Raw genomic sequence first — 24,753 nt, forward strand, 5'->3', positions numbered from 1 at the left:
AGGGTTAATGTGACAAGTAATAAATAGTAAATTGATTCTTCTTTGGGTATTGCGTTATTGGATAACCTAAGTGATACACAGATATTGGATGGTCCAGCATTTTAATACGTGCCTGTCTCTATTTGAAACTTTACTTTAATAAGTTCCCAAGACACAATAGAGATGTCATATTAGATATCAGTGAAGAAGGGGAACATCCAATCTATGCCTTTCCTATTTTATCATAATAGAAAGAATGGGCTGGAATCTAAAGTAACTAGTTGGCTGGATATTAGTGAACAACTGTGCAGATAATCCACATTGCAAATGTACATTGCTGCATGGTGGTAAGACTGCACAGTGTATCTTGGACAATGCCTGGATTCTAATAATCAAAAAAACCGGAGACTGGAATTGATATTTTTGAATAGTTATGCGTATTTTTTTTCTTTCATAGACAGTAAATGTGTATGTACAAGATGGAGGCACTGATTCTGTACCTGTGAAAGTGCTGAACTGTGATACTATTTCTCAAGTAAAGGAAAAGATAATAGACCAAGTCTACCGAAATCTGCCTTGTTCACAATGGCCAAAAGCTGACAGCGTTGTTCTTGGTAAGTAGTTATTTTTAGTACTGTTGTAATAATAGCGAAAACACTAATTTGATGCTCTTATCTTTCCCGAAATGTTTCAGTAAAAGTGATTATTGAAATGAAAAAAAAATCATTCAAAGGTTTAGTTCTTGAACTGTTAAGCTGAATCTACTGCTAAGTGTGATGCTCTAGTACTTACTATATCGTGAAATAAAGCATGTCCTTATTACAAAATGCCTAGCCCTTGTTCTTTGCCCAGTCTCATAAAAATGCACAGAGCACATTAATAACTCCTGGTAAAACCTATCAGAACCAATGAAATATTTATTGTTTCAGTTACTAATTCATGTGATAGTGATAACATGAACAATTAATTGATGTAAAAGTAAGGACACAAATTTTCAGAAGTGACTTGTAACTTTGGGTCTGGCAGTTTTTGGTTGCCCACCTTGAGGCAACTTAAAGGTACCTGACTTGCAGAAAGTGCCGAGCACCCACTCTCTGAAAACAAGACCCCTTTAAGGTGTCTCCAGTTGGGTGCCCAAAGACTGACGCCTCCAAAATTATTAGTCACATCTGAAAATGTTGCCTTTAATGTTTTAAACACCAACTGATACCTTATCAAAAACTATGAAAAATAGTTTTGTGACATGTCCACTAATGCCATAATTTAAGGGGATAAAGTGTTGTTTATTACCTTTTTTCTTTGGTGCATTTGCCTAAAAACAGATTTGTGTTTATCTGTTCCACAGGAAGTCCCTAATTCTCTGTTTTGGACAGGGTTGCCAGGCATCCAGTTTTTGACCAGAATGTGCCGACCCGGCTGTTAAAAGTCTGATTGGCAGTGCAGCTGGGGCCCAGGGCTAAGGCAGCCTCCCTGCCTGCCCCAGTTTTGCACAGCTCCCAGAAGCAGCTGCCAGCTCCTTGAGGCCCCTCGGCGCATGGGCAGTCAGGGAGGCTCCATGTGCTGCCCTCGCCCTGAGTGCGGGCTCCACAGCTCTCATTGGCCAGGAACCGTGACCAATAGGAGCTGTGGGGGCGGTGCCTGTGGGTACGAGGGCTGCGTACGGAGCCTCCCTGGCCACCCATGCGCTCAGGGGCTGCAGTGCAGGGACCTGATGGTCTCTTCCTGAGAGCCATAAGCACTGCCAGGATTCCACACCCTGACTCCCCTCCTGCACCACAAACCCCTCATCCTCGGTCCCACCCCAGAGCCCGCACCCCCAGCCAGAGCCCACACCCCAACCACCTTCCTCAGCCTGGAGCTCCCTCCTTCACCCTCAGCCTGGAGCCCTCTCCCATACCCTGAACCCCTTATTTCTGGCCACACCCGGAGCACGCATCCCCAACCCAGATGCCATACCCCCCCACACACATCCCTGCCCCAGCCCAGAGCCCTCTCTGCACCCCAAACTCCTCATCCCGGCCCCAGCCAGAGCCCACGGCCCCAGCCAGAGCCTGCACCCCTCCCTCACACACCCCAACCCCCTGGCCCAACCCAGTGAAAGTGTGTGAGGGTGGAGGAGAGAGAGCAACGGTGGGAGGGGGGATGGAGCGAGCAGGGGCAGGCCTTGGGGAAGGGGTGTTTGGTTTTGTGCCATTAGAAAGCTGGCAACCCTAGTTTTGGATATCACAGCAATTTCTACAGCAACTAATTGTGGTGTCCCAAACTGTGGATTTTTACTTCAATTGGAAAATTAACAGAAATATCACATGGATTTTTAAACAAAACTTGCACAAAGTTCCCTAATAAGAAATAAAAGGGAAAGGAGGAAAGCCCAAGTGTTTTAAAACGGAATATTTCAAAAGATATTTTATGATGATTCATTGGCTCTTTAAATGGAAACACATTAGTGGTGTACTGTCTTAGTTGCACTAGGATAAAACCTGTTTCTTTTCTCATTTTAATTACTCCATAGAGTGGCGTCCAGGTTCTACTGCCCAGATCCTCTCAGATTTGGATTTAACATCCCAAAGAGATGGCAGGTGGAAACGTATGAATACTCTGATGCATTATAATGTAAGGAGGATTGCTGACATCTGTGAATTGTTTTTCAGTAATAAATAAACTTTTATTAGCTTTTAGAGAAAAATGGCTTGTACTATCTAATAAGGGGGCCTGAACATGTAGCTATGTTACTTTCAAATTCTGGAAGGTGAGATTGTATCTATCAAATTCTAGTACTCTCACTGGTTTCCTCTCCATCACTGAATACAATTCCAAATTGCCCTATAGGGCCTATATTTCCATATCTCTCAGCAGTCCCAGGTTCATGGGATTGTCCTGCTTTAACTCCCAAAACCCCATCACAGTTGAAGTGGCTCCTGTCCCATGGGGCTGGCTATGCTCAGCTGTTCTTTCTGGGCATTGCAATCTGGTGCCCGATGCACAGGGTCATAGCACCACTCCGGTTTGGCCCAACCTGGCCCCCCTTATGGGTGGGGGAAGCCAGGCCAAATTTGAGTGAGTATCACTGCAATCCCATGGCTGGGTCATAATGCCACTCACTCAAATTTGACATGGCCACCCCATGAAGTGCAGGTACCAGGGGCCAGGTCTCAATGCCCAGAATGGAGAGCTGAGCCCAGCCAGCCCCTCAGAACAGGAGCTGCAGGAGCCACCACTGTGAGATGAGATGAGGTTTGCTGCACAACTCCTCCTTGCCAGGCCTCCCAGTCCCTGTGTGCAGCACCCCACCCACTCACCCCACTGTGGGGGACAGGACCCATCCCTCTTTAGCTACTGCAGATTTTGAGAGGTATGGGCATATGATATCTTACCTACCTACTCTTTTTCTCACTCCACGCGTCCCATTTTGGAAGCTGCTTCTCTTCCCCCTATCCCTACAAATCCCTCCATCAGAGAGTTGGCTTTGTTCTGCCCTGTCTCTCTGGATTTTGCTTCATTTGTCACTCTCTCTGCTTCACTGATGTGTTTAAGACCCCTAAACCCTGAGGTGAAACAAAGGCACTTTTTTTTTTTTTTTAAAAGGACAGCTTGCTCTATTTTACCCTGTGTATAAACCCCTGACACACCCATTCAAGTAACCAGTCTCTAAGGTGCCACAAGTACTCCTTTTCTTTTTGCGAATACAGACTAACACGGCTGCTACTCTGAAACCAGTCTTAACATAACATTTCAGATTATGTATGACATAGAGGAAAAAATTTGGCAGGGTCTTGGGAGTAGACGCATTGAAATTCTTCGTTATATAATCTATCTAGATTTCATGCTGCGCTCATCGTCATGGGTATGGAAGCACTTGTGAGCCCCTTATTTATTTTTCCCCTTTACACTACCTAACCCTTTCCTGACAGCAAATATCTTGCCAGTTAGGTGGTTCAGAACAGCTCCTTAAGAAGGCAGATAGCTCTGTATGGGGAATTTAACCCTTGTGCAGAGGGTCCATGCAAACAGCTTGTGTGCCACTGAACTCTCACACTTTGAACATCATTATCAACCATGGAGGAAGCTTTACCTGTGGCCTCTTAGCTAGCAAGTATCAGAGCTGAGCCCTTCTACAAGAGAGGGGGTATTGGGGATGAAGGGCCTGATGGCTAGAAGTCAAAGTGTGCACAGCACTTCTCAAGATCCAAGCCCTAACTGGAGGATAAGAAAATTTGTGGGTATCTTCAAATGCCTGCTTTGGTGGGGAAAGACTCCACAACGGTGAGGTTCAAGCCTGCTTTTCACAGGAATGTATTATGGAATGATTTCCCTATGTTTGTGTTCTTGAAGGTCCGAGATGGTGCCACACTTATCTTGTCAAAAATAGGAATTTCCCAGCAGCCAGAGGATAATCAGCAAGATGTCCCAGGGGAAAGTAAGTACAAAGGGGGTTCTTTATGCCCCCAAAAGGAGTATAAGACAAAATGCACAAATAGACAATATCATCTTTACCTGATCTTCTTTGATGGGAATGACACTGGAGGACTTTGATATTGCCCAGCTGATAATGTCACGCTAATTTAGGACGTACACCTATGGACGTACAGAAAGGAATTGTTTACTTCTGTGCTCCATGACATGATGATTTGTTCATACAATCCAAAATAACACAGCTTTTTTTCACCCCCATATTGCTTTGCAAACTCGTGTTAGGTCCCTTTCTGCTGCTACCATGGGTTCTTTTCAGAGTTACTGCTGCCTAGTTTCTTCCTCACACTGAGTACGTCAGATAACTTTTCACCAGATTAGCTTTTCTTTTTTCCAAGTTGAGTTTCACTTTGCTATTTTCTGCCCACATTCCTAATTTCTTTTCGTCCTATTTTATTGTTCCTTTCTCTTCACTGGAGTTTGCAACTCCATCTCATTTTGTGTCATTTAAGAATTTCACTATTTTGTTGTTTACTGCCTCTTCCAGATCACTAATGCAGATGTTACATAACACTAGTTCTAACATTTCTATCCACTAAACACCTAACTCAATGTATGGCCCTTTGCTTACAGCTTTAAAAGACAGTTTTCATTCCACATGACAATATTCCTATCCAAGCCAATTTGATCTGAATTTTCAAGTAGGACTTTGAGACAAATGACTTCCTAAAGTTCATTGTGTTACATCAGCTGTGTTCTGTTTATTCCACTTATTTTGTCATTTTAGTCCCCTTCCCTCTCCCCCCAAAAACTCACTGAAGTTTGTCTGGCAACATTGACTTTGTAAACATTCTTTATTGTGCTGGGTCTGTTGTACTTTAAATGTTCAGTGTCTTTTTCCTCCTCTTCCATCATTTCACGAGGGATAAAAGTTAGATTTATGACATGGTAATTGCCAGGATCATTTTTCCTTCATGTTTTGAACTGATTTCAAATGCTTCTGTGACTGTCATTGAATGCTAAACCCTGGGCTTCAGTTATTAGTTTTCAATCTCTTTAACAGATCTGCTGGAAACAATATAACTGAAATGTCCATCTTTCCAGGGCTGTCAGCTGGTGGCTTTGATGTACATTGATTGCTATTTAATAAAAGTGTGCCAAGCTGTTATTTTATTCATGTTGAGAGTTGGCTGGGGCAGCAGTCCAGGCAGTGCTACATACAGTTAGATTTTACTCTCTTCCTTTTGGGACTCTTATTGAAATGTTATTTCAGGATTCCTAGAAGGCTTTTCCAAGGGTATGAAGTATAATATTGCATTTATTTTTCATTCTTAAGTATGGAGGAGTAGATGTTAAGCCTTTCTGGACCTGCATTCCCTACCTTGCAGTTTGTTTTGGCAAAAGGAAGAAGTATATGATGTTCATTGCACAAGCTCTAGGCAGAGGAGGATCCCGCTTTTTTTCTTTATGGCTATGCCATTACATCCAGAGGTGTTATGGATGAAGAAGCTTATTGAAAACAAGTGGCCCATATTCCATGATTTAACTACTTAATCATACATGTCACTCTGCTTGGTAGAGGAAAGCAGAGTTCTCTGGCTGGTGTCTTTGCAGAGAGCTCAGTCATGTGAAGAAGACGCTATAGTGAAATTTTAAATGGTAAAGTACAGGAGTTGAGGCAACTGTTGTCTTCTTTCCACCCCACGCCCTCTCCCACACAATAAATAGCTAACAGCAGAAACTGGCAAGGCAATATTTCATGCCTCACCTGTGCATTTTCATTAATGCATAGTTCTTCTAGAAATATCACATGCCAATTTGTTTGTTTGGAAAGCTATACAAATGTAACAAAGCCAGGGCAAAGCTACAGCCTACATGGACGATGATTTGTGAGATACTGTGTTGCATAAAAAGGAGAGGAAGGTATCGGAAGCTTACACACACATTCTCTCACTGTTAGATGACACAGTCAAGGAGCTACACATCCTGAACACATAAAATGTCCTACTTCTTTTTATTTGAAAAGAAACAGTTTTCTTTTTAACCAGAATTTCACATTAACTTAAATTTTGCTATGGAAATCACTGCCAAAGAAATAGGTTTTGCCCAAAATAAAAACATAAAATCGTGTCAAAATGTTCTAAAACCTGACATTGCTTCCTTTTTGCTTTCTGCAGCCTTTAAACAAGAGGGATACTAGGGGGCTAGTTTTTGTGGTAAATTAAGTGCAGAAGTCTTTCAGCTGTGGAGATAGGATTGCAACTCCTATCTTGGATCAAAAATGAGAATGAGTTTGCTTGTATACTAGTTTCTATTTCTGCTGCACAGAACTAGGGTAATTAGGCAAAACTGTCTATCTCTATTCATGACATACTCTGATTTGGAGTATCAGGCATGTTGCAGGTCAGAGTTGTTTACAGCCAATCTTTATATGGCAGCTTGTACAGCACTTGCAACTACTGTGTCTGGCTCATGCTAGTGTAGAGGTTATGGGTGTATTAATGGAGTGGATCAGTGAGTTTCTGTGGTCTGCAATGTGCAGGAGGTCAGACTAGACAATCATAATGCTCTCTTCCAATCTTAAAGTCTATGAGTCTAGTGTAATTAGTCCCTCATGCTCATGAGTATTTAGTGACCTTAAAATTTTACTTTAAACAGGGAAAGGTAGAAATTTCAGAGGGACAACAGGGTTTTTAGAGCCTGGAGAGTCAGTTTTGTAAGAGTCATCTCGCTATTGACATCTTGAAACATACTGACCACCTTATTTGCAAAGGCAAGGAGTTGCCTCTTGTTATAATTTCTTTATTCACTTCTCAATTTATTGTTGGTGAGAACTTAAAAAGCAACTGGTATCTCCTGAAAAATCCTCCATTTACGAACCATACTAATATGTTTTGTTGCCCCATATTCTACATCTCTTCCTCTTTCATGCAGCTGTCCTTAGCATTGAAGTGGGAACTTTGTATCTTAAAAGTTCATCTGCTTCTCCTGTTCGTTTCTGGGAAGACCCCATTTTCCTTGAAATATTAATTATTTCATCAGCGACCAATTATGATGTCACTAAATGAAAAGGTATCAAATTCAGTCCTAGTGTAAGTGTGGGTAACACCAATGAGCTCAATGGGGTTTTCCCTTTTACTACAAAGCTCATTTTCCTCCTTTACCATTAGGAGGACATAGGGAGGAAACAGAGAAGTATGTGCATTAACCACACAGCTGGTTTAGTTAAGGTGGAAAAGGTAGTTTTCACTATAACTGCCTATTGTCATCTATTTAGAAGTAAATAACAGGCACTGAAAAAGTATCACAATACGGAGGCCCACCAGTAATTTTTGCTGTATTCTATGATATTCTGAAAATTCTAAGATTCAGAAAATCATTTGGGCTGTCGATTAATCACAGTTAACTCGCGTGATTAACTCAAAAAAATGAATCCGCGGTTAAAAAAATGTATTGTGGTTAATCACAGTTTTAATTGCACTATTAAGCAATGGAATACCAATTGAAATATATTAAATATTTTGGCTGTTTTTCTGCATTTTCATATATATTGTATTCTGTGTCATAACTGAAATAAGTGTTTGTTTTTTGTTTTTGTTTTTTTACAAATATTTGCACTGTAAAACTGATAAGGAAAAGAAATCGTATTTTTCAATTCACCTCATACAAGTACTGTAGTGCCACCTCTTTACTGTGAAAATGCAACTTACAAATTTAGATTTTTTTTTGTTCCATAACTGCACTCAAAAACAAAACAATGTAAAACTTCAGTGCCTGTAAGTCCACTCAGTCCTACTTCTTGTTCAGCCGATTGCTAAGACAAACAAGTTTGTTTACATTTACAGGAGATAATGCTGCCCACTTCTTATTTACAATCTCACCAGAAAGTGAGAATAGACATTTGCATGGCTTTTTTGTAGCCAGCATTGCAAGGTATTTATGTGCCAGAAACGAATGTTTAGCATATGCCCCTTCATGCTTAGCCACCATTCCAGAGGACATGCTTCCATGCTGATGATGCTCATTAAAAAAATAATGTGTTAATTAAATTTGTGACTGAACTTCTTGGAGGAGAATTGTACATCCCCTGTTCTGTTTTACCTGTATTCTGCCGTATATTTTGTTATAGCACTCTCGGATGATGTCCCAACACATGTTGTTCATTTTAAGAACACTTTCACTGCAGATTTCACAAAACATAAAGAAGGTACCAATGTGCGATTTCTAAAGATAGCTACAGCACTCAACCCAAGGTTTAAGAATCTGAAACACTTTCCAAAATCTGAGACGGACGAGATGTAGAGCAAGCTTTCAGAAGTCTTAAAAGAGCACCACTCTGATGCAGAAAATACAGAACCTGAACCACCAAAAAAAAAGAAAATCAGCCTTCTGCTGGTAGCATCTGACTCAGATAATGAAAATGAACATGCATCAGTCTGCACTGCTTTGGATTGTTATAGAGCAGAACCTATCGAGCATGTCCCCTGGAAGGGTGGTTGAAGTATGAAGGGACATATGAATCTATAGTGCATCTGGCATGTAAATAACTTGTGATGCCTGTCACAACAGTGCCATGAGAATGCCTGTTCTCACCTTCAGATGACATTGTAAACAGGAGGCAGGAAGCATTGTCTCCTGCAAATGTAAAAAAACTTGTTTGTCTGAGCAATTGGCTGAGCAAGAAGTAGGACTGAGTGGACTTGCAGGCGCTAACATTTTACATTGTTTTATTTTTAATGCAGTTTTTTTGTACATAATTCTACATTTGTAAGTCCAACTTTCACAATAAAGAGATCACTCCAGTACTTGTATTAGGTGAAATGAAAAATACTATTTTCTTTTGGTTTTTTTTAAAGTACAAATACTTGTAATCAAAAATAAATATAAAGTGAGCACTGTACACTTTGTATTCTGGGTTGAATTTAAATCAATATAATTGAAAATGTAGAAACCATCCAAAAATATTTAAATAAATGGTATTCTATTATTAATAGTGCAATTAATCACAATTAATTTGTCTGATTGCTTGACGGCCCTAAAAATAATTAAATTCCTATCTTGTTCCATTTTGAATTCACAGATGCTGCAACATAAAATGATAGCTTTTTTTCTGTCTCCAGCGAAACAATTGCAGCAGCAAAAGTGGGAACGAATACTTTGTCACCCCATTTACCTCAGTGACATGTGAACTTATTACCCCCCAAACCTCTTAAATTCAAAGTCAAATTAAACCCATTTAAATATTAAGTATGGGGGGGGATTAAATATAATTAAATGGCAAAAATGATCATAAAGGAACATTGATTGCATAACTAATATCACACAAGAGTATATATGTTCAGGTTCCAACAGAAACATTACCTTGGCCAGATTGCACATATGGAACTCTTTCCGCTTATGCGATATTTCCACTTACGTTCTATAAAATACGCCATAAAATTCAGAGTTAGAGTAGCTGTTGGGAAACTTAATTTTGCATTTCCTAATTCTTTTCCACAGTGAATCCTTACGGTTCCATTAAAGTAATAGTATGCATATGTTTTGAAATCCATGGCAGGTTGGAGTAATGCAGTGGTTAATCAGGCCTATATGCATAACTGAGCATTTAAAACTACTAAAGTCTTCAGAAATTCAAACTTATGCTTCCCATAAAACCTGCAATTCAGCCCCATTGCACATATTATTTTTCATTACTGTTAAGTTTTATGCCTTAATATAAATAAATGTTTGCAATGTAACTGAGTTATAGCTGCTATGGGAAGGATAATTTTGAATCACATTTATGCATTCAAATTCTCGGGCATAATGGTGCATTAATAAAGTTTGTTGCACTGAGTTACTATTCTCTTTTTTAAGAAGGAAATTAATTGCACATTTAAATCATTGACTGTCAATTTGACTTATCACAAGAAATACTCAGATGCACTGAAATTTTTATTTGAGTATTCTCATAGAATCTCACATTTGAACACAGATAGTACATTTATTCTGTTGTGTACTAATTGAACTAAATTTAGGTACATATCCAGTCTTTCAGTATGTGGATCTCCAGATACACCTCTACTCTAATTTGCAAAGATGACTGAACTTGAGGTTTTTTTTTTTCTTGTGGTTCCCCCTGCGTGCAGAAATCCCCTATTCTTCTCTCGAGGATAAGGGCTGGCCATGTGCCTTGCGACTTTCAGTTCCTCTTTCACTTTATGTAGAATAGAAGACTTAGCACTTTGATTTGGTTCATATGGAGTACTGTGTGCATTAGGCAGGAGTGAAGTCATCTAAATCCCCTGAATGAGAATGAAAGTAAGTTGACAATATTGCACATGTGGAAGAAAACAAGGTATCTGTGGGATAAATGAGCACAATCTCTTACAATGTACGTATACTATATTTTTTTAACATTATTTTATCACAATTGCTGTTTCTAGGGCATGCACTATTGGAAGATGAAAATAAGATCTGGCATCTAGTTCGACCAGCAGATGAAGTTGATGAAGGCAAATCGAAAAGAGGGAGTATGAAAGAAAAAGAACGAACCAAAGCTATTACAGAAATCTACCTGACAAGGCTTCTGTCTGTAAAGGTAGGATTTACTGTTAAATTATTAGGCAGTTCTTTTAAGGAAGCTGGTTAACTTGCCTTGTGAGTTTCAGATGACTAAAATGCTGAGTTATTCAAGAGACAAAGGTGCATGAGGCAATATCTTTTATTGGACCAACTTCTGTTGGTGAGAAAGACAAGCTTCTGAATTTACACAGAGCTCTTCTTCAGCTCTGGGAAAGGTACCCTGCGTGGAGGGCTACACTTATAAAAACACTGCATCGTTATAGCCTCACCAATGCAGCTGTGCCGCTGTAGCACTTTAATGAAGATGCTCTGCACCGACAGGAGAGAGCTCTGCCATCAGTGTAGTTAAACCCATCTCCCCGAGTTGCAGTAGCAATGTCGATGGAAGAAGCTCTCCTGCCAGCATAGCAGACTACACTGAGGGTTAGGTTGGTTTAACTATGTTGCTCAGGGGTGTGGATTTTTCACAACTCTGAGCAACACAGTTATGCTGATGTAAGTCTGTAGTATAGACCAGACCTCAGAGTCTCTCAGCTAAATACAAGGTGGAACAGATTGTTTAGCCTACATGGTTAACACATATTTCAAAGGACCATTTAAGATGAAATGGCCCGTTAACACCCCTCCGGTCATAGGGACAAAAGGCAGGGATGGAGGAAAGACAGTTTGGGGGTTATCTATAACCCACTAGCAACCCCCACCCTGCCTTTCCCCCCTCTCATCCTGGGCCAGATTCAGTACTGCAGATATGGCAAGCCCAGTTATTGCCTCTAATCAGAGAGCCAGTTGGACATAGCTGATAAGAATTTACTTTGTTACTTGGCTCTGTTTATTGGGTTGATGTGTAAGATTATGTTGTTTTCAAAAATACTATTACAGTACTAACATAAGGTGTTCTGGTGTCATAAGATTACAGCTATGACCTACCATAGTTCTCTCTGTATCATAAAGATGACCTGCAAAGCAGTTGTTACCAAAGGATTTATCAGATGATTGTATATGTACAGGAAACTTAAGTTTGCAAATATACTCATATTTTAATACTCTTAGCAACTCATTTCTCCCTTACCTGCCAAGTCCAGAGCGTACACTTCTATGTTCCCTGTGCAATAATTATGAAATCACACCCCTTTTAAAACAGAGCATATCACTATTTTCTTCAACTCCCTTGCTATTTTAGCTGTTGGAAAGAACATTATGTGTTGCAGGCGAAATCTGCCTTTGTGGCCTGTCATCATGCGTCCTTGGCATTCTGGGCCAAAGCCTTCAATGATTATGAGCAGAACACAAAGTATTAGTGTAAAGCAGAGAGAAAAATCTAGGATAACACAACATTTGTACTGTAGGCTCAATTTTAATGTCATTTTCCTTTTTTTTAATACACTTTCAGGGTACACTTCAGCAATTTGTAGATAACTTTTTTCACAGTGTACTCAACTCAAATCATGTCGTGCCACCAGCTGTGAAATACTTCTTTGACTTTCTTGATGAGCAAGCAGAAAAACATGAGCTCAAGGATGAAGATACCATTCACATCTGGAAAACAAATAGGTAGGACTCAAACAAAATAGTAATTAGATTGAAGAGAAACAATACTGTAATCACGAACAACGCTGGTACTCTAAATACAGATATAAGTGGAAAGGAAATAAATTTGTAATTCTGAGAATGGCTTTAATTGAAACAATTATTTACATTGATCAAAGAGGTTACCCCTAGGGCTAGAAAATGCAAAAATAGAGCCGAACCTACTGTAAGTGTAACTGTCTGCAAAGCTTCTATTTTCTTATCTTTTATCTGTCGTCTTTCCTTAGTGCACCCAGAGCTGGGAATTTCCTGTAATGCTTCCAGTTGCCAGCAGTGAGAGGCAAAGAGACCTGTGCTAAATTATTAAAATTCACACCCTAACCAGATGATTAAAGGGCATAAAAGTAACACATATGCTCTCTAATTACACTTGTTTTCTCACACCATCTTGGGGAGTTCTGGGAAGTGTAATCATTCTCCTCCTCTCTTTCTATAAAACTAAGAAACGTACATGCTTTTGTTTTTAAGTAGGGAAACCAGACAATAAGTAGTTGTTCATATTAGAGTTTGAATGCATAAATTAGCTAAAATGTACTCAGAAGATCAAATGCAAAGTACTCATTTTAGTTTTCTGGAATTGGTTCCTGCATTATGTTCATTGTGTAAGAGGGTGTGTTTATCTCTTTGCTTGCTTTGCAGTTTGCCACTTAGGTTCTGGGTAAACATATTGAAAAATCCCCATTTTATCTTTGATGTTCATGTCCATGAAGTAGTGGATGCTTCCTTGTCAGTCATTGCACAGACTTTCATGGATGCCTGCACAAGAACAGAGCACAAATTAAGCAGAGTAAGTGATTTACATTCTACACCATGGCTATGTTCATGCTTGACAGACAACATGCATACTCCCGGAAGATTCTGGATAGATTTTTTTTTTTAACCCCTTAAATTTATCATTCAGTCAGTATCTGGACATTTAATAGGTTTGGTGAAAGTTTGAAGCTTACCTTGTTCAATGACATTTACAGTGTGAATAAGATCACAAAGTTCACCAAAGTTTTTAGAGAAATCTAATTTAGGAACCGTTTTTTTCAGGTCTTCCATAATTCAAAAAGATTATGTATCAATTGTATAAATATATTTTTAAAACTCAACAATAATGTCTTATGAAAACCTTAATTCTTTTCATGACATAAATATTCCCATTCATAAGGTGAGGGATAATGGTTTAAGTATGAATAATATCCAAAAGAAGTTAAACAGTGCATGAACGTATACTTATAAGTGTATAAAGGGACGAGCCTTGTATAAGGTATATTCTATTGTATTATGTATAAGGTTCAAGTTTGTCACAGAGGCCGTGGAAGTGACGTATTCCATGATTTCTGCAATGGCCGCTGTGCCTGGCTCAGGGGCAGCTTAGGCAGCCCTTGTGCCAGGCGCACCGGCCGCTGCTGGGGCAGTCTCTGGCCCCCAGTGCCCTCCCTCAGCAGCAGAGTTTGGGTGTGGGAGGAGGTAAGGGGTTGGGGCATGGGACAGGGTGACGCAAGCTCTGGGCGGCACTTACCTGGGGGGTTCCCCCTCTCTTAGCTGCTAGGTGGAGGCGTGGCCAGACAGCTCTGCATGCTGCCTCCACCCAAAGCACTGGTTTTGGATTGGGAGCTGCGGGGGTGGTGCCTGCAGGCAGAGGCAGCGCGCAGACATCCCCTGAACGAGGGGGATGTCTCCGCTTCCGGGGAGCCCCCCAGGTAAGCACCATCCAGAGCCTGCCTCATCCCATCCCATGCCACAACCTCCTTCCCCTTCCCACACCAAAACTCTGCTGCTGCTTGGGGGGAGGAGGCATAGAGCCAGGTTGGAAGCACCAGCGGGGGTCTCGGGCTGAGCGCCACCGCCCACACCCCCCCAGCACCAGCAGAGGTCCCAGGCCATGCACTGCCAACCTCCCTCCCCATCCACCCCAAGCAGCCAGGCCACCCTTCCCCAGTACCCGCAGGGGCCCCGGGCAGCCCCCCGCCCAACAGGTCTTATTCACTGGTATTTTTAATAAGTCATGGACAGGTCACAGGCTGTGAATTTTTATTTACTACCCGGGACCTGTCCATGACTTTTACTAAAAATACCTGTGACTAAAACATAGCCTTAATTATGTACGTTAACACTAAACCTGGAGGATAGGGTCTTCCTAGCTAATCAAAATGTGCCTGTTATATATTTTCCAGGATTCTCCAAGTAACAAATTACTTTATGCAAAAGAGATCTCTAACTATAAGAAAATGGTGGAAGAGTAAGTATATAGAGAAGTTTTTTGTGTTTGTTCTGGGTCACTTGGTTTAAACTTCTCGGTACTAGCATAGCAGCAGTATTACCTATGGAAATATTAATGTTGGAGGGAAAAGGCCTAAATTTCAACCACTGAAAACAGATATAAAATACCCTTGAAAAAGTTAGAATCATGGTATTTGTCCCTGAGGCTATGTGGTAAATGTTGAAATGAAACATGATTGTGACCGTATGTATGTGTTCATAAGTTTTTGGCAACACTTAATTTTAAATTACCTGAAAATGAGACAGCCAAAATGTGTAATTTCCCAGGGGCTCCCATTTTGCCAACACAATCTGTCTGATTGTTCAGATTTCCACAACTGGCTAGGCTTATACCCTAAAATCATTTTCAACAAAAATATATCTTTCCCCTTTTATTTTCTGATCTTAGGTAATAAGTTTCCTTAGTTTCAAAAAGGTGAGATCTATATGAATAAAAAGAGCATTAAGAGTTGCATTAGCCATGGTAAAGAGTTTGAGCCTAGGTCTTCAAAAGTTTCAAGGCATAAGATAGCTACCAGATGCAGGGCTTTGCACAGTAGGGTACAACGTGTTTTGTGATGTGCACCGTTCTCTAATCCGTTAGGCACAAATGACCAGGGGGAGACAGGATAGCTAACTGGACCATTGGTCTGTTGTGGTAGAGCAACTACGATATTATTATTTGGAAACCTGTTTAAAATAATTGCAAAATCAAACTATAGTATTACCATTAAACTGCTAGTGCAGTTCATGATGTTTGAAAGCCGGGGAGCAATCAGAATCTTCCTAAGGAGGGGACCCAGAGTTCTCCCTCCTCTGCCCTGCACCCAAGCTCTCTCCCTTGCTCCCAGCCTCCACAGCTGCTACCTCTATACCCAGGCTCTCACTTCCCCCCGCACCCACGTGTACACACACTCCCCTCCTTCTGCCCCACATCCAGCCCCATGCTGTTCCCTCCACATTGTCTCTGCCCCAAATCTAACCCTGAGCTCTTACCTAGAGAGGCAGTCAGGCTGAAGAGCATCATCCCCACCAGGGTGAAATGGGGTGTGGGGCTCCCAGACCTATCTTCCTTCTGTTTCTTCACTTCCCCAGCAAACACCAAACCTGGATCTAACCTCTTACCCTCCTGGGAACTGGGGGTTCCCAGTGCCCCCTGCTCCCCTTTTCACCGAGGGCCTAGTGACCATGGGCATTGGAAGGACTGTGAAGGTGCCAAGGCCAAGCAAGTGCACAGGGTTATAGCACCTCATCATGATGGAGGGGAAACAGGGCAAATTTCCAGCTCCAGTGTGGGCCTGGGTCCCCTCTACTTCCCCGTTGTGCCCAACTGAAAGTTTGTTAATTCATTGCAGTTACTACAAAGGTATTCGTCAGATGGTGCAAGTGAGCGACCAGGACATGAATACTCATTTAGCAGAGATTTCCAGGGTAAGTGTGAAACAAGCATTCTCATCCTGAAAATACTAGTTTTCATTGTCTTCTCTGCATGGGTTCACAGTGTCTACTAACATCTGATGAATAATGCCACACTTCTCTGAAACACTCTTGGTTAGACATAATATATTGTACTTCATGTGGCTTTTGAAATGTTGATTTATAAGAATATGATAAGAATAGTAATTGTCTCAAACACATTTTAACTGACCCAGAGGAGTGTTTGGTTTTTCATGCTTACTGTGGGAAAAAGTTAGCGCTGTTGAACAGTTTTTCATTCTGCATTTCCTACAGATTGGTTTTGTTTACAGTGTTGGAGAGATTGATGGCTAACACAGTGATTGTGAGTTCACTGTGTAATGCCACAGCAAAATTGAAAGATCACAGAAATGAACTGGCCTTTTTATGTGTAGGGATTTCTTGCAAGGCAAGAAAAGCTTATGTTACTAATTTTTGTTACATTGATGTGGAGTAATTGCTAAGGTTAAGATTTTGTCGTGGTTACTTTTAGTAAAAGTTACGGACAGGTTGTGGGCAATGAACAAAAGTCACGGGAGTCCTGACCTGTCCGTGACTTTTACTAAAAATAACAGGGAGTTGGGGAGAGCTGGGAGGGGTTGGGGGGTGAATGACACTTGGATCCCCATGGAGGGGACTGACAGCCCCAGCCCCATTGCCAGAGTGGGGCACTTCCCCGGCTCCAGACCCTGCTGAAGCCACAGGGCAGGGGGACACAGCAGTGGCTCTAGCTCCAGCCCCAGCCGAAACTGCGGGGAATCAGCACAGGGGGATGGGCACACAGCTCCAGCCCTGGCCAAAGACACAGGGGGCGCACAGCCCCAACTCTGACCCTGGCCAAAGTAGAGGGCAGAGCACAAATTATTTAGATTGGCCCAAAACAAAATTTTTGCAAAATTTTTGTTCTGTGGGGTATTTTGAATTTTTTGTTTTGTTTGGTTCCAAATTGAAATGACAGCAAAATTCAAAAGGCTTTGACTAGACTTAGAAATAATTTATAAGGGACACTAGTGTAAAATCAAAAAAGAACTGGTATGGTTCTCCACTTTCCTGCACCTTGGGTAGTCATTTACACTGGTAGCAGCATTCCTCTGCATTTCCTTTGCACAGGTGTATATGACTATAATGGGATACAATGGCAATGGAGAATCAAACCCAATGTGTTTAGGTGACAAAGAGTTTCTTTTGGTTATGACCTGTTCTTTAGTGGAGTTCAAGGTTTTATATTTTTAAGAAAAGACATAGTGTAAAATTCTCCCTGATAATAAGGCTACGAGTCTGTCACAGAGGTCACGGATTCGGTGACTTCAGGTGACCTCCGTGACTTCAGCCCTGGCCAGCGTGGCTCTGGGCTTCCATAATTTATTGTTTATTGCCTGCAGTCTGTCCCTGACTTTAATAAAAATACCCGTGACAAAATCTTAACCTTAATGATGATTTAGAAGCCCTCCTACCACTGTTATGATTTGATGACTTTCACCTTTGCTATAGCTTAAGTGTGAATTATTTCAAAGAGTTAAAAAGCTTGAAAGAAAAGGATTTCATATGCATGTGGCACTGACAGAACCAATCTGAAGTACCTTGAACACTATGCAGATTTTAACTGTTTCACCAATGCGTGTCCATATAGTTAGCAGATGTGTCTGAGCCTAAATCTGTCATTTGACTAATACTGTAACTCAAAATATTTTCCACCTCCTTTATTTGGGAGAGTTGTGTGCTGGCTGGAAAGGCTGCAGCAGGAAAATCTTGACATGTGAATGCTGAAAGTCATCAAACAAAATTTCTAATCCTCCCTACCTCTTCCAACCCCATCCAGTCACCTATCTAATGTTTTAAGATACAAAGCTAGAGTCTGCAAAAAGAATTATACTGTCCCTGGTATTTGTGTGTGTGTTTGGTTATGATTGTTCAATAGCCAAGACTGTATTTTGACATTTTTTTCTTTTAAATTACTAGGCACACACAGATTCTTTAAATACACTTGTGGCTCTACACCAGCTCTACCAGTATACTAACAAATACTACGATGAGGTAAGTTTCTTATTTGAATAATATAAATATTTAATATGCTCAGAGACTAGTCATAATGGCTACAAGTCAGTATAAGCCAAATAATTGATTTGAGAACCCTCAGGGTGTGTCTACACCTCAGTTAGATACTCACAGGTGGCCCGTGCCAGCTGACTCGGGCTAAGAGGCTTTTCCACTGTGGTGTAGACATTTGGGCTTGGGCTGTAGCCTGCACTGTGAGACTCTCCCACCTCACAGAATCCTAGAGCCCAGGCACCAGCCCAAGCCCAAATGTCTACAGTGCAATTAGACAGCCTCTTAGCCCAAGCCTGAATCAGCTGGCATGCCAAGCGCAGGTTTTTAATTGCAGTGCAGACAGCCTCTCAGATAACCAGGTAAGGGCAGTGCTAAACAATGAACCCACAACTTCTCTTTTCAGTTGCACTAATGACACGGCAGTTTCAGTGGTCAAAAGTGCATTGTTGTAAATGAACTCTTGGATTATCAAATACTATTTTTTCCCAATGATGTATTTTTAACTAACAGTATCATTTACCCTTCAATGCTCTTCCCATCCTATTTGCACCCTAACAATGCCAACAGGAAAAGAGCAATTGTAGGAGATACACTGTGTGTCAAATCCCAGTACTTTATATTAGGAATGGTTCATTAAATTGCCTGTAGAGATGGAAGAGTGCCTTTTTTATTAGTTAAATTCTACTTGCAACTTGCATGCATGCTACAATCTGTGTTTTGTCATCGCAAACAGAGTGCCTGACCAAGGTAAACTTGGGTAGAATAGCTCTTGACTGTGGGCTGATTAAAAAGCAGGCTCATGAATTCTATCCAAAATTTGTCTTGGATCCTAGAAGCCTTATGGAGGAGAAAAAAAACACACTAGGATGTAGATGGCCCACAGGTCTCTAAGTTTTACTCTGAGAACAAAAAAGGAGAAAGAAATTTCCATTCAAGTGTTTCCATGGGGATGAATGTCTCTAGAAAGTCTTGGAATTAAATCAAAGCCAATAAGAACAGATGCTGAATCTGAAAGGAACTCTGCACATGTGATCTCTCTAGCCATTTGCCCCACACCAAAGTGCAGTTTTGGGTTTTACTAATGCTTAGCATTAAAGGCAACAGGCCTCATCCTCAGCTGTGCTGTGGCTGCTTTACACAGCAGAACCAGCCTAAAGCAGCTTTAAAATTGGCATAGCCAGACATGGAAGGGTTAATTCAGTATACTGGGATTCTGTATAAAACCAGTGTAGCAGTTCCTGTGCCAGCCCCAAGGGTGTGATGGGTGTATGTAGAATGTTCAAGGACAAGATGGCTCAGCTCGTGGCAATGCCCCGCCACTGGTAACCTTTGTAATTTAGAGCAACCTTTGATGTTACACCAGTTGAGTGGCCTGGTATACAGAAAGCCCAGGATTAAGAAGTACAAAAGAAGTTTAAAGCAACCTTTTTCTTGCCCTCATATCTCCACTCCTAAATTGCAGTCTCCACTTACGCATGGGCTGCAGCTGAAGATTTAGGCCCAGAGTATTTTTAATTTTTTCCTCAATTGGAGGCCAGCAAAAATGCTAAACATCTTAAACATTTTTGCTGTAGAACAGCAGCTCTGAGAATTTCCTTTTGGGTAGAACTGCACAGAAGCAGCACTTGTATGGTACCATGGGTATCCTATCAGAGAACCATGTTGACAACCTGCCCACAGCAAATTTGCATAAAACAAAGAAAATTTAATTTGTGTGAAAAATTTAAATTGCATAAATTGCAGTATTTTGTAGCTGTCCTCATCCTTTACACTGAAACTACCATTCCCAGTATGCAGTGCACTGTGTTGATTTGTGTGGTGTGTGACATTTAACTAAATGGGCACATTATAATTGTCGATAAGTATATGAAGAGTGTGTTCACCAAGGAGATTTAGCCAGGAGAAAGGAGCTAAAACTCAATGGAAATTGATTAATTTAAAGGAAAGATGTCCACTTAAATTTGGCTGAATTTAAATTTTGTAATAAATGTCTCTAAACTCTAAATCTCAGAAATGTTTCCACATTAAAACAAAATATTTAAGATGTTTAAAAAACAATTGTTTTTTAAACAAGTCTGCTGCAGTGTTTGGAACCCAAACATTGCAAGGAACACTGAAGCCCCTGAAAGAGAAACTATTAACAAGAGTGATACTGACTCATTGATTTTTTATTATCTAAGCTGAAAGAAGGACAAAATGTAAATAAAAAGCATAAATAGTGACAAGAACACTGGATTTTTAAAGTTCTTGCACTTCTAATAAATTGTCATTTAAACATAAGTAAAGTGCTTTTTGTTTTTGTCTGTTTATAGCTTATAACTTGTGTTCAGAAGGTAATTTTTTGAAAAGAAGCATTTTTACTATATGTCATTACCCCTCCTAAAATATTAGATTGTGAGGTAGTTTCCAAAAGAATGTGGTGAAAAATTTTAAATTTGACATTAAAAGCCCTAGGAAATGTATTTAGGAACAGCCCTTTTACAGCAAGTGGAATAGATTAAATGACGTATTTCCCTCTCCCATCTCAAGCTTTTATAATTAGTCTCTTTGGGTTGTACCTTGGCATGTATTGTGCATATCATAGACCACGTTGTAGAATACCACTCTTTGGCCATCTCCATGCTATTTAGACTAAAAGACATTGAACAAGATTTTCAGCTATATCCAGAAAAAGCCATAAAAGTGCTGCCTACAACTCCCTGACTTGGTGACCAGTTCTGTAAGGGTTCTTTTTTAAATTCAGAACAGCCTTGGAGTTTCTCTAATCTATGCTGGCTGGCTGTGGCCACCATGAGCCATCCTGTAGTCAGTAATAGCTGGAATGCAGTGTACAACTCTCAGGGGTGGAGATTGATTAATATTTGTAAAGGACTTTGCAAGCCTAGAATGAAAGGTGCAACAGAAGTAAAAGTTATTGGAATAAATAATCATTATTAAACAAATGCTCCATTGTTTATAGGTAGTATATTAAAAATCTGAAATTTTACTTCTTAAAATCACTCCAATACCATAGTGATGGGAGATATTATAAAAACCTATATAGATAAAAGGCTGGAGACAGAATCTTCACTGGAAGAATGGAGCAGAGGGGCACAATGAAGGAAAATTATTTAGTACGTGCATACACTCTGAAAACCAAAGTAGTGTTAAACACTTGATGTAGCAACCTTGATGCCGACTGTCTCATTCTGAGTATTCTGTTTCTGTTTCTTCCAGATCATAAATGCACTTGAAGAGGACCCAGCTGCACAAAAAATGCAGCTTGCCTTCCGTTTACAGCAGATAGCAGCTGCATTAGAGAATAAAGTGACTGACCTTTGATTAGAAAGCCACAATAAAGAAATCTGATCTGAAGATGTTTAAATTCATTCTTCCTGTTAAGGAAATAGTGTTCTATTTTTTAATGTATAATTACAAATTTAAATGAAAGATTTCATGTTTTTGATAGCAGAGCTGTAATGTAAAGAATTTTTACTGTAAATTATGCTTCTAATTAAAATCTGTGTAATGTGTAAATGAATCATCTGTGGGAAAGAGAGTCCTTGGGGGGGAATTATAGTTCATTTAATCAAATAGTACAATCTGAAACATCAGCATTTTTAGAATCATTATGCAAGTAAATTCAATTCTATAGCATCCTTTATATTTTAAGCAATATTTGTACTCGGAAAAATGGTAGCATATTTGAAGAAACAGATGCAATATCCCCTCTTATGTTGATAACTGGACATTAATTTCCTAATAGCCCTGAAATCACTGGCTATATTATTCTCATAATGAACATAGTAAATGACATGTCTGTGATTTTGCTTTAAGATCTTGGGATGCGCTTTGGTACCATACACTATTTCTCAGTAAATTAACTACTCCTGGCCATGATAATGCGTGGTATTATACCCACCACACTTGATTGTGATAGGAGTAATTTAGTTATGTCACCCCTGTGGAAAGGTTCTGATGATAACTTCCAATTTGATTCAGAAATCACACAAAGGAAATTAGCCCTTAAAACTTTAAAACCTTTTATTTTTATTGTGAGTTTTACAATATATGCTAATGTGCCTTACTTGTATTAATTCTGTGAATCTGATGAACAGTTTTGTAAAGAGAAGCAGATCAGAAAAAATATTTATGTGCTATTGAATGACTTTTTTTTGTGAAAAATATGACCAGCAGAATGCCTGTAATTAATTGCTTGCCAAGACTATGCTGTTTAACATGATTGTTATGTATAATATCTTGTATCAGAATGGTTCCGAGTTTTTTTATTTGAATCTTGGAACTGTCCTAGAAAAACTACCACTTGCTTTTTTTTATTGTACTTGTGATGTAAAATACTAGTAATGATACTAGAAAAATCTTATATCCATATAGCTAAATACCACTCAATCAAGCCTTGGAATGCTGCATTTGATCGAATATACATCATAACTGATAGCAGTGAAAATTAAAATTACTTGTCAAAAAGTGTATTTACAATATAAGTTCTATACAAATTTGAAAAGCTAGGTACGTTTTTTTTTTTTTTTTCAATTGCTGTATTGCACATCAGAGAACTTTGTTTCATTCTTGTCTCACAGGTTTTTGGCAGTTCAAGTAGCATTTTAATGTAGTGCTGCCATGTACACTAATTCCCTTTCATTATTGCTTTTTTGCCTGCTGAGCACTTGAACTCTGCTGATTCTTGGCAAGATACTGCAGTTTCTGCTGCCATCTCTTCCTTCCCTGTTTTCTGTGAGTTTCAGTGAGTTTAACTTTTGCTGATTTTTATCCTTTTTGAAAATAGCCTCAAACTTGTGAATTGAATGGCCTTCCCCTAAATTTCTAAAAGTCAACGGTCTCATCACAGGGTCACTCTCCCATCCCAATCCAGTTCTTTTTTTTTTTTTTTTTTTTTTTAAAAAAAAAGACTTTTTTGCATCCATGTATAGGCATTACTCAGCATGGCTGGGACATAAGTTATTTTCCATTTTTTTAGGACTGAGGTACATAAGAATGCTGCATCAAAGACATTGTGCCTGCTACTCCCTGATCAACAAAGGCATCTATCATATTTTCATTGCTAATATGTTTCTTTTGTCATTATTTGTAAATCCTGTTAATTGTAAATCAAATACAATGTGTTTTTTTCCATTAAGTGTCACAGGATCTTCACTGAATCAAGGTTGGGATTTGGGGGAAGAAGGGAGGGAATTTAAAGTAATGTAGATGTTTCTTCTGAAGGGTGATATTACAGTACAATCTCTTGTGGTTGGTAATGAAGGGTACAATGTATTCTGCAGTGGTGGTGATTTGCTCAGAAAAGGAGCACTCTTGAAAAAAGTGCAGTGCAGTATCCCATAGTGAAATCCCACAAGATGCACACATTTTTAGGGATTTGAAAGTAAACTTGAAAACTGTGTCGAGCCAGTTTATATAAATTGGCAAGTGCTGCTAAGTAACTTGGCTTTGCTCAAGGAATCTGAAAGTGTTCTCTCTCCTTACCCTCCAATTAGGTGACGATGCAGAGCAGCTGTCCATCAGCTATGGTGGGCTGTAGTAGTAACCAAGGTTGCATGACCTCCCTTCCATGTGGGATTTAGATATGTAGATCTGTATAGTAGTGGATCCATTGGCCACTTCCCCAAATCATCTTTGTCATTCACAGATTATAGATTCCAAGGCCAGAAGGGACCACTGTGACCATCTAATCTGACCTCCTGTATATCACAGGCCATAGAATTTCCCCAAAATAATTTTTAGAGCAGATCTTTTAGAAAAACATCCAACCTTGATTTAAAAATTGCAAGTGATGGAGAGTCTACCATGACCCTTGGTAAACTGTTCCACAGATTGATTACCCTCACTGTTAAAAATGTATACCTTATTTACAGTCTGAATTTGTCTAGCTTCAACTTCCAGCCGGGATCTTGTTATACCTTTGTCTGCTAGACTGAAGATGTTATCAAATATTCATTCCCCATTTATGTACTTACAGACTGTAATCAAGTCACTCCTTAACCTTCTCTTCGGTAAACCAATAGATTTAACTCCATGAGTCTATCACTGTAAGATATATTTTCTAATCCTTCAATCATTTTTGTGGCTTTTTTCTGAACCCTTTCCAATTTATCAACATCCATCTTGAATTCTGGACACAGTATTCCAGCAGCGGTTGCACCAGTGTCAAAAAAAGAAGTAAAAACCTTCCGACTCCTACTCAAGATTCCCTGTTTATGCATCCAAGGATGGCATTAGCCTTTTGGCCACAGCATTGCACTGAGAGCTGATGTTCAGCTGATTATTTGCGCAACCATCAAATCTTTTTCAGAGTCACTGCTTCCCAGGATAGAGACCCCCATCCTGTAAACCTGGCTAAGTCTTGTGTTCCCAGATGTCTGTGTTTACATTTAGCTATATTAAAATGCATATTGTTTGCACATAGCTTACCAAGAGATCCTGATGACTGCATCAGTGACCTGC

At 39.9% G+C, this 24,753-nt stretch overlaps 1 protein-coding gene across 2 annotated transcripts in view; it reads left to right on the top strand.

The window, feature by feature from the left end:
* PLXNB2 (plexin B2) overlaps positions 1–23,170 on the top strand; it is a 362,828-nt gene extending 339,658 nt beyond the window's left edge. For both annotated transcript variants that reach the window (XM_043495909.1, XM_043495912.1), the window contains 10 exons: positions 437–593; positions 2,492–2,592; positions 4,312–4,396; positions 10,815–10,969; positions 12,344–12,504; positions 13,180–13,327; positions 14,703–14,767; positions 16,143–16,218; positions 18,202–18,276; positions 21,508–23,170. In XM_043495909.1, coding sequence (XP_043351844.1) covers positions 437–593; positions 2,492–2,592; positions 4,312–4,396; positions 10,815–10,969; positions 12,344–12,504; positions 13,180–13,327; positions 14,703–14,767; positions 16,143–16,218; positions 18,202–18,276; positions 21,508–21,612 — 1,128 coding nt within the window. In that variant the 3' untranslated portion in view covers positions 21,613–23,170. The remainder of the gene's footprint in view (positions 1–436; positions 594–2,491; positions 2,593–4,311; positions 4,397–10,814; positions 10,970–12,343; positions 12,505–13,179; positions 13,328–14,702; positions 14,768–16,142; positions 16,219–18,201; positions 18,277–21,507) is intronic.
* The last annotated feature ends 1,583 nt before the right edge of the window (positions 23,171–24,753 follow it).

Source organism: Dermochelys coriacea, chromosome 1 (assembly GCF_009764565.3).
Source record: "Dermochelys coriacea isolate rDerCor1 chromosome 1, rDerCor1.pri.v4, whole genome shotgun sequence".
In the NCBI taxonomy this organism is placed as follows: Eukaryota; Metazoa; Chordata; order Testudines; family Dermochelyidae; genus Dermochelys; species Dermochelys coriacea.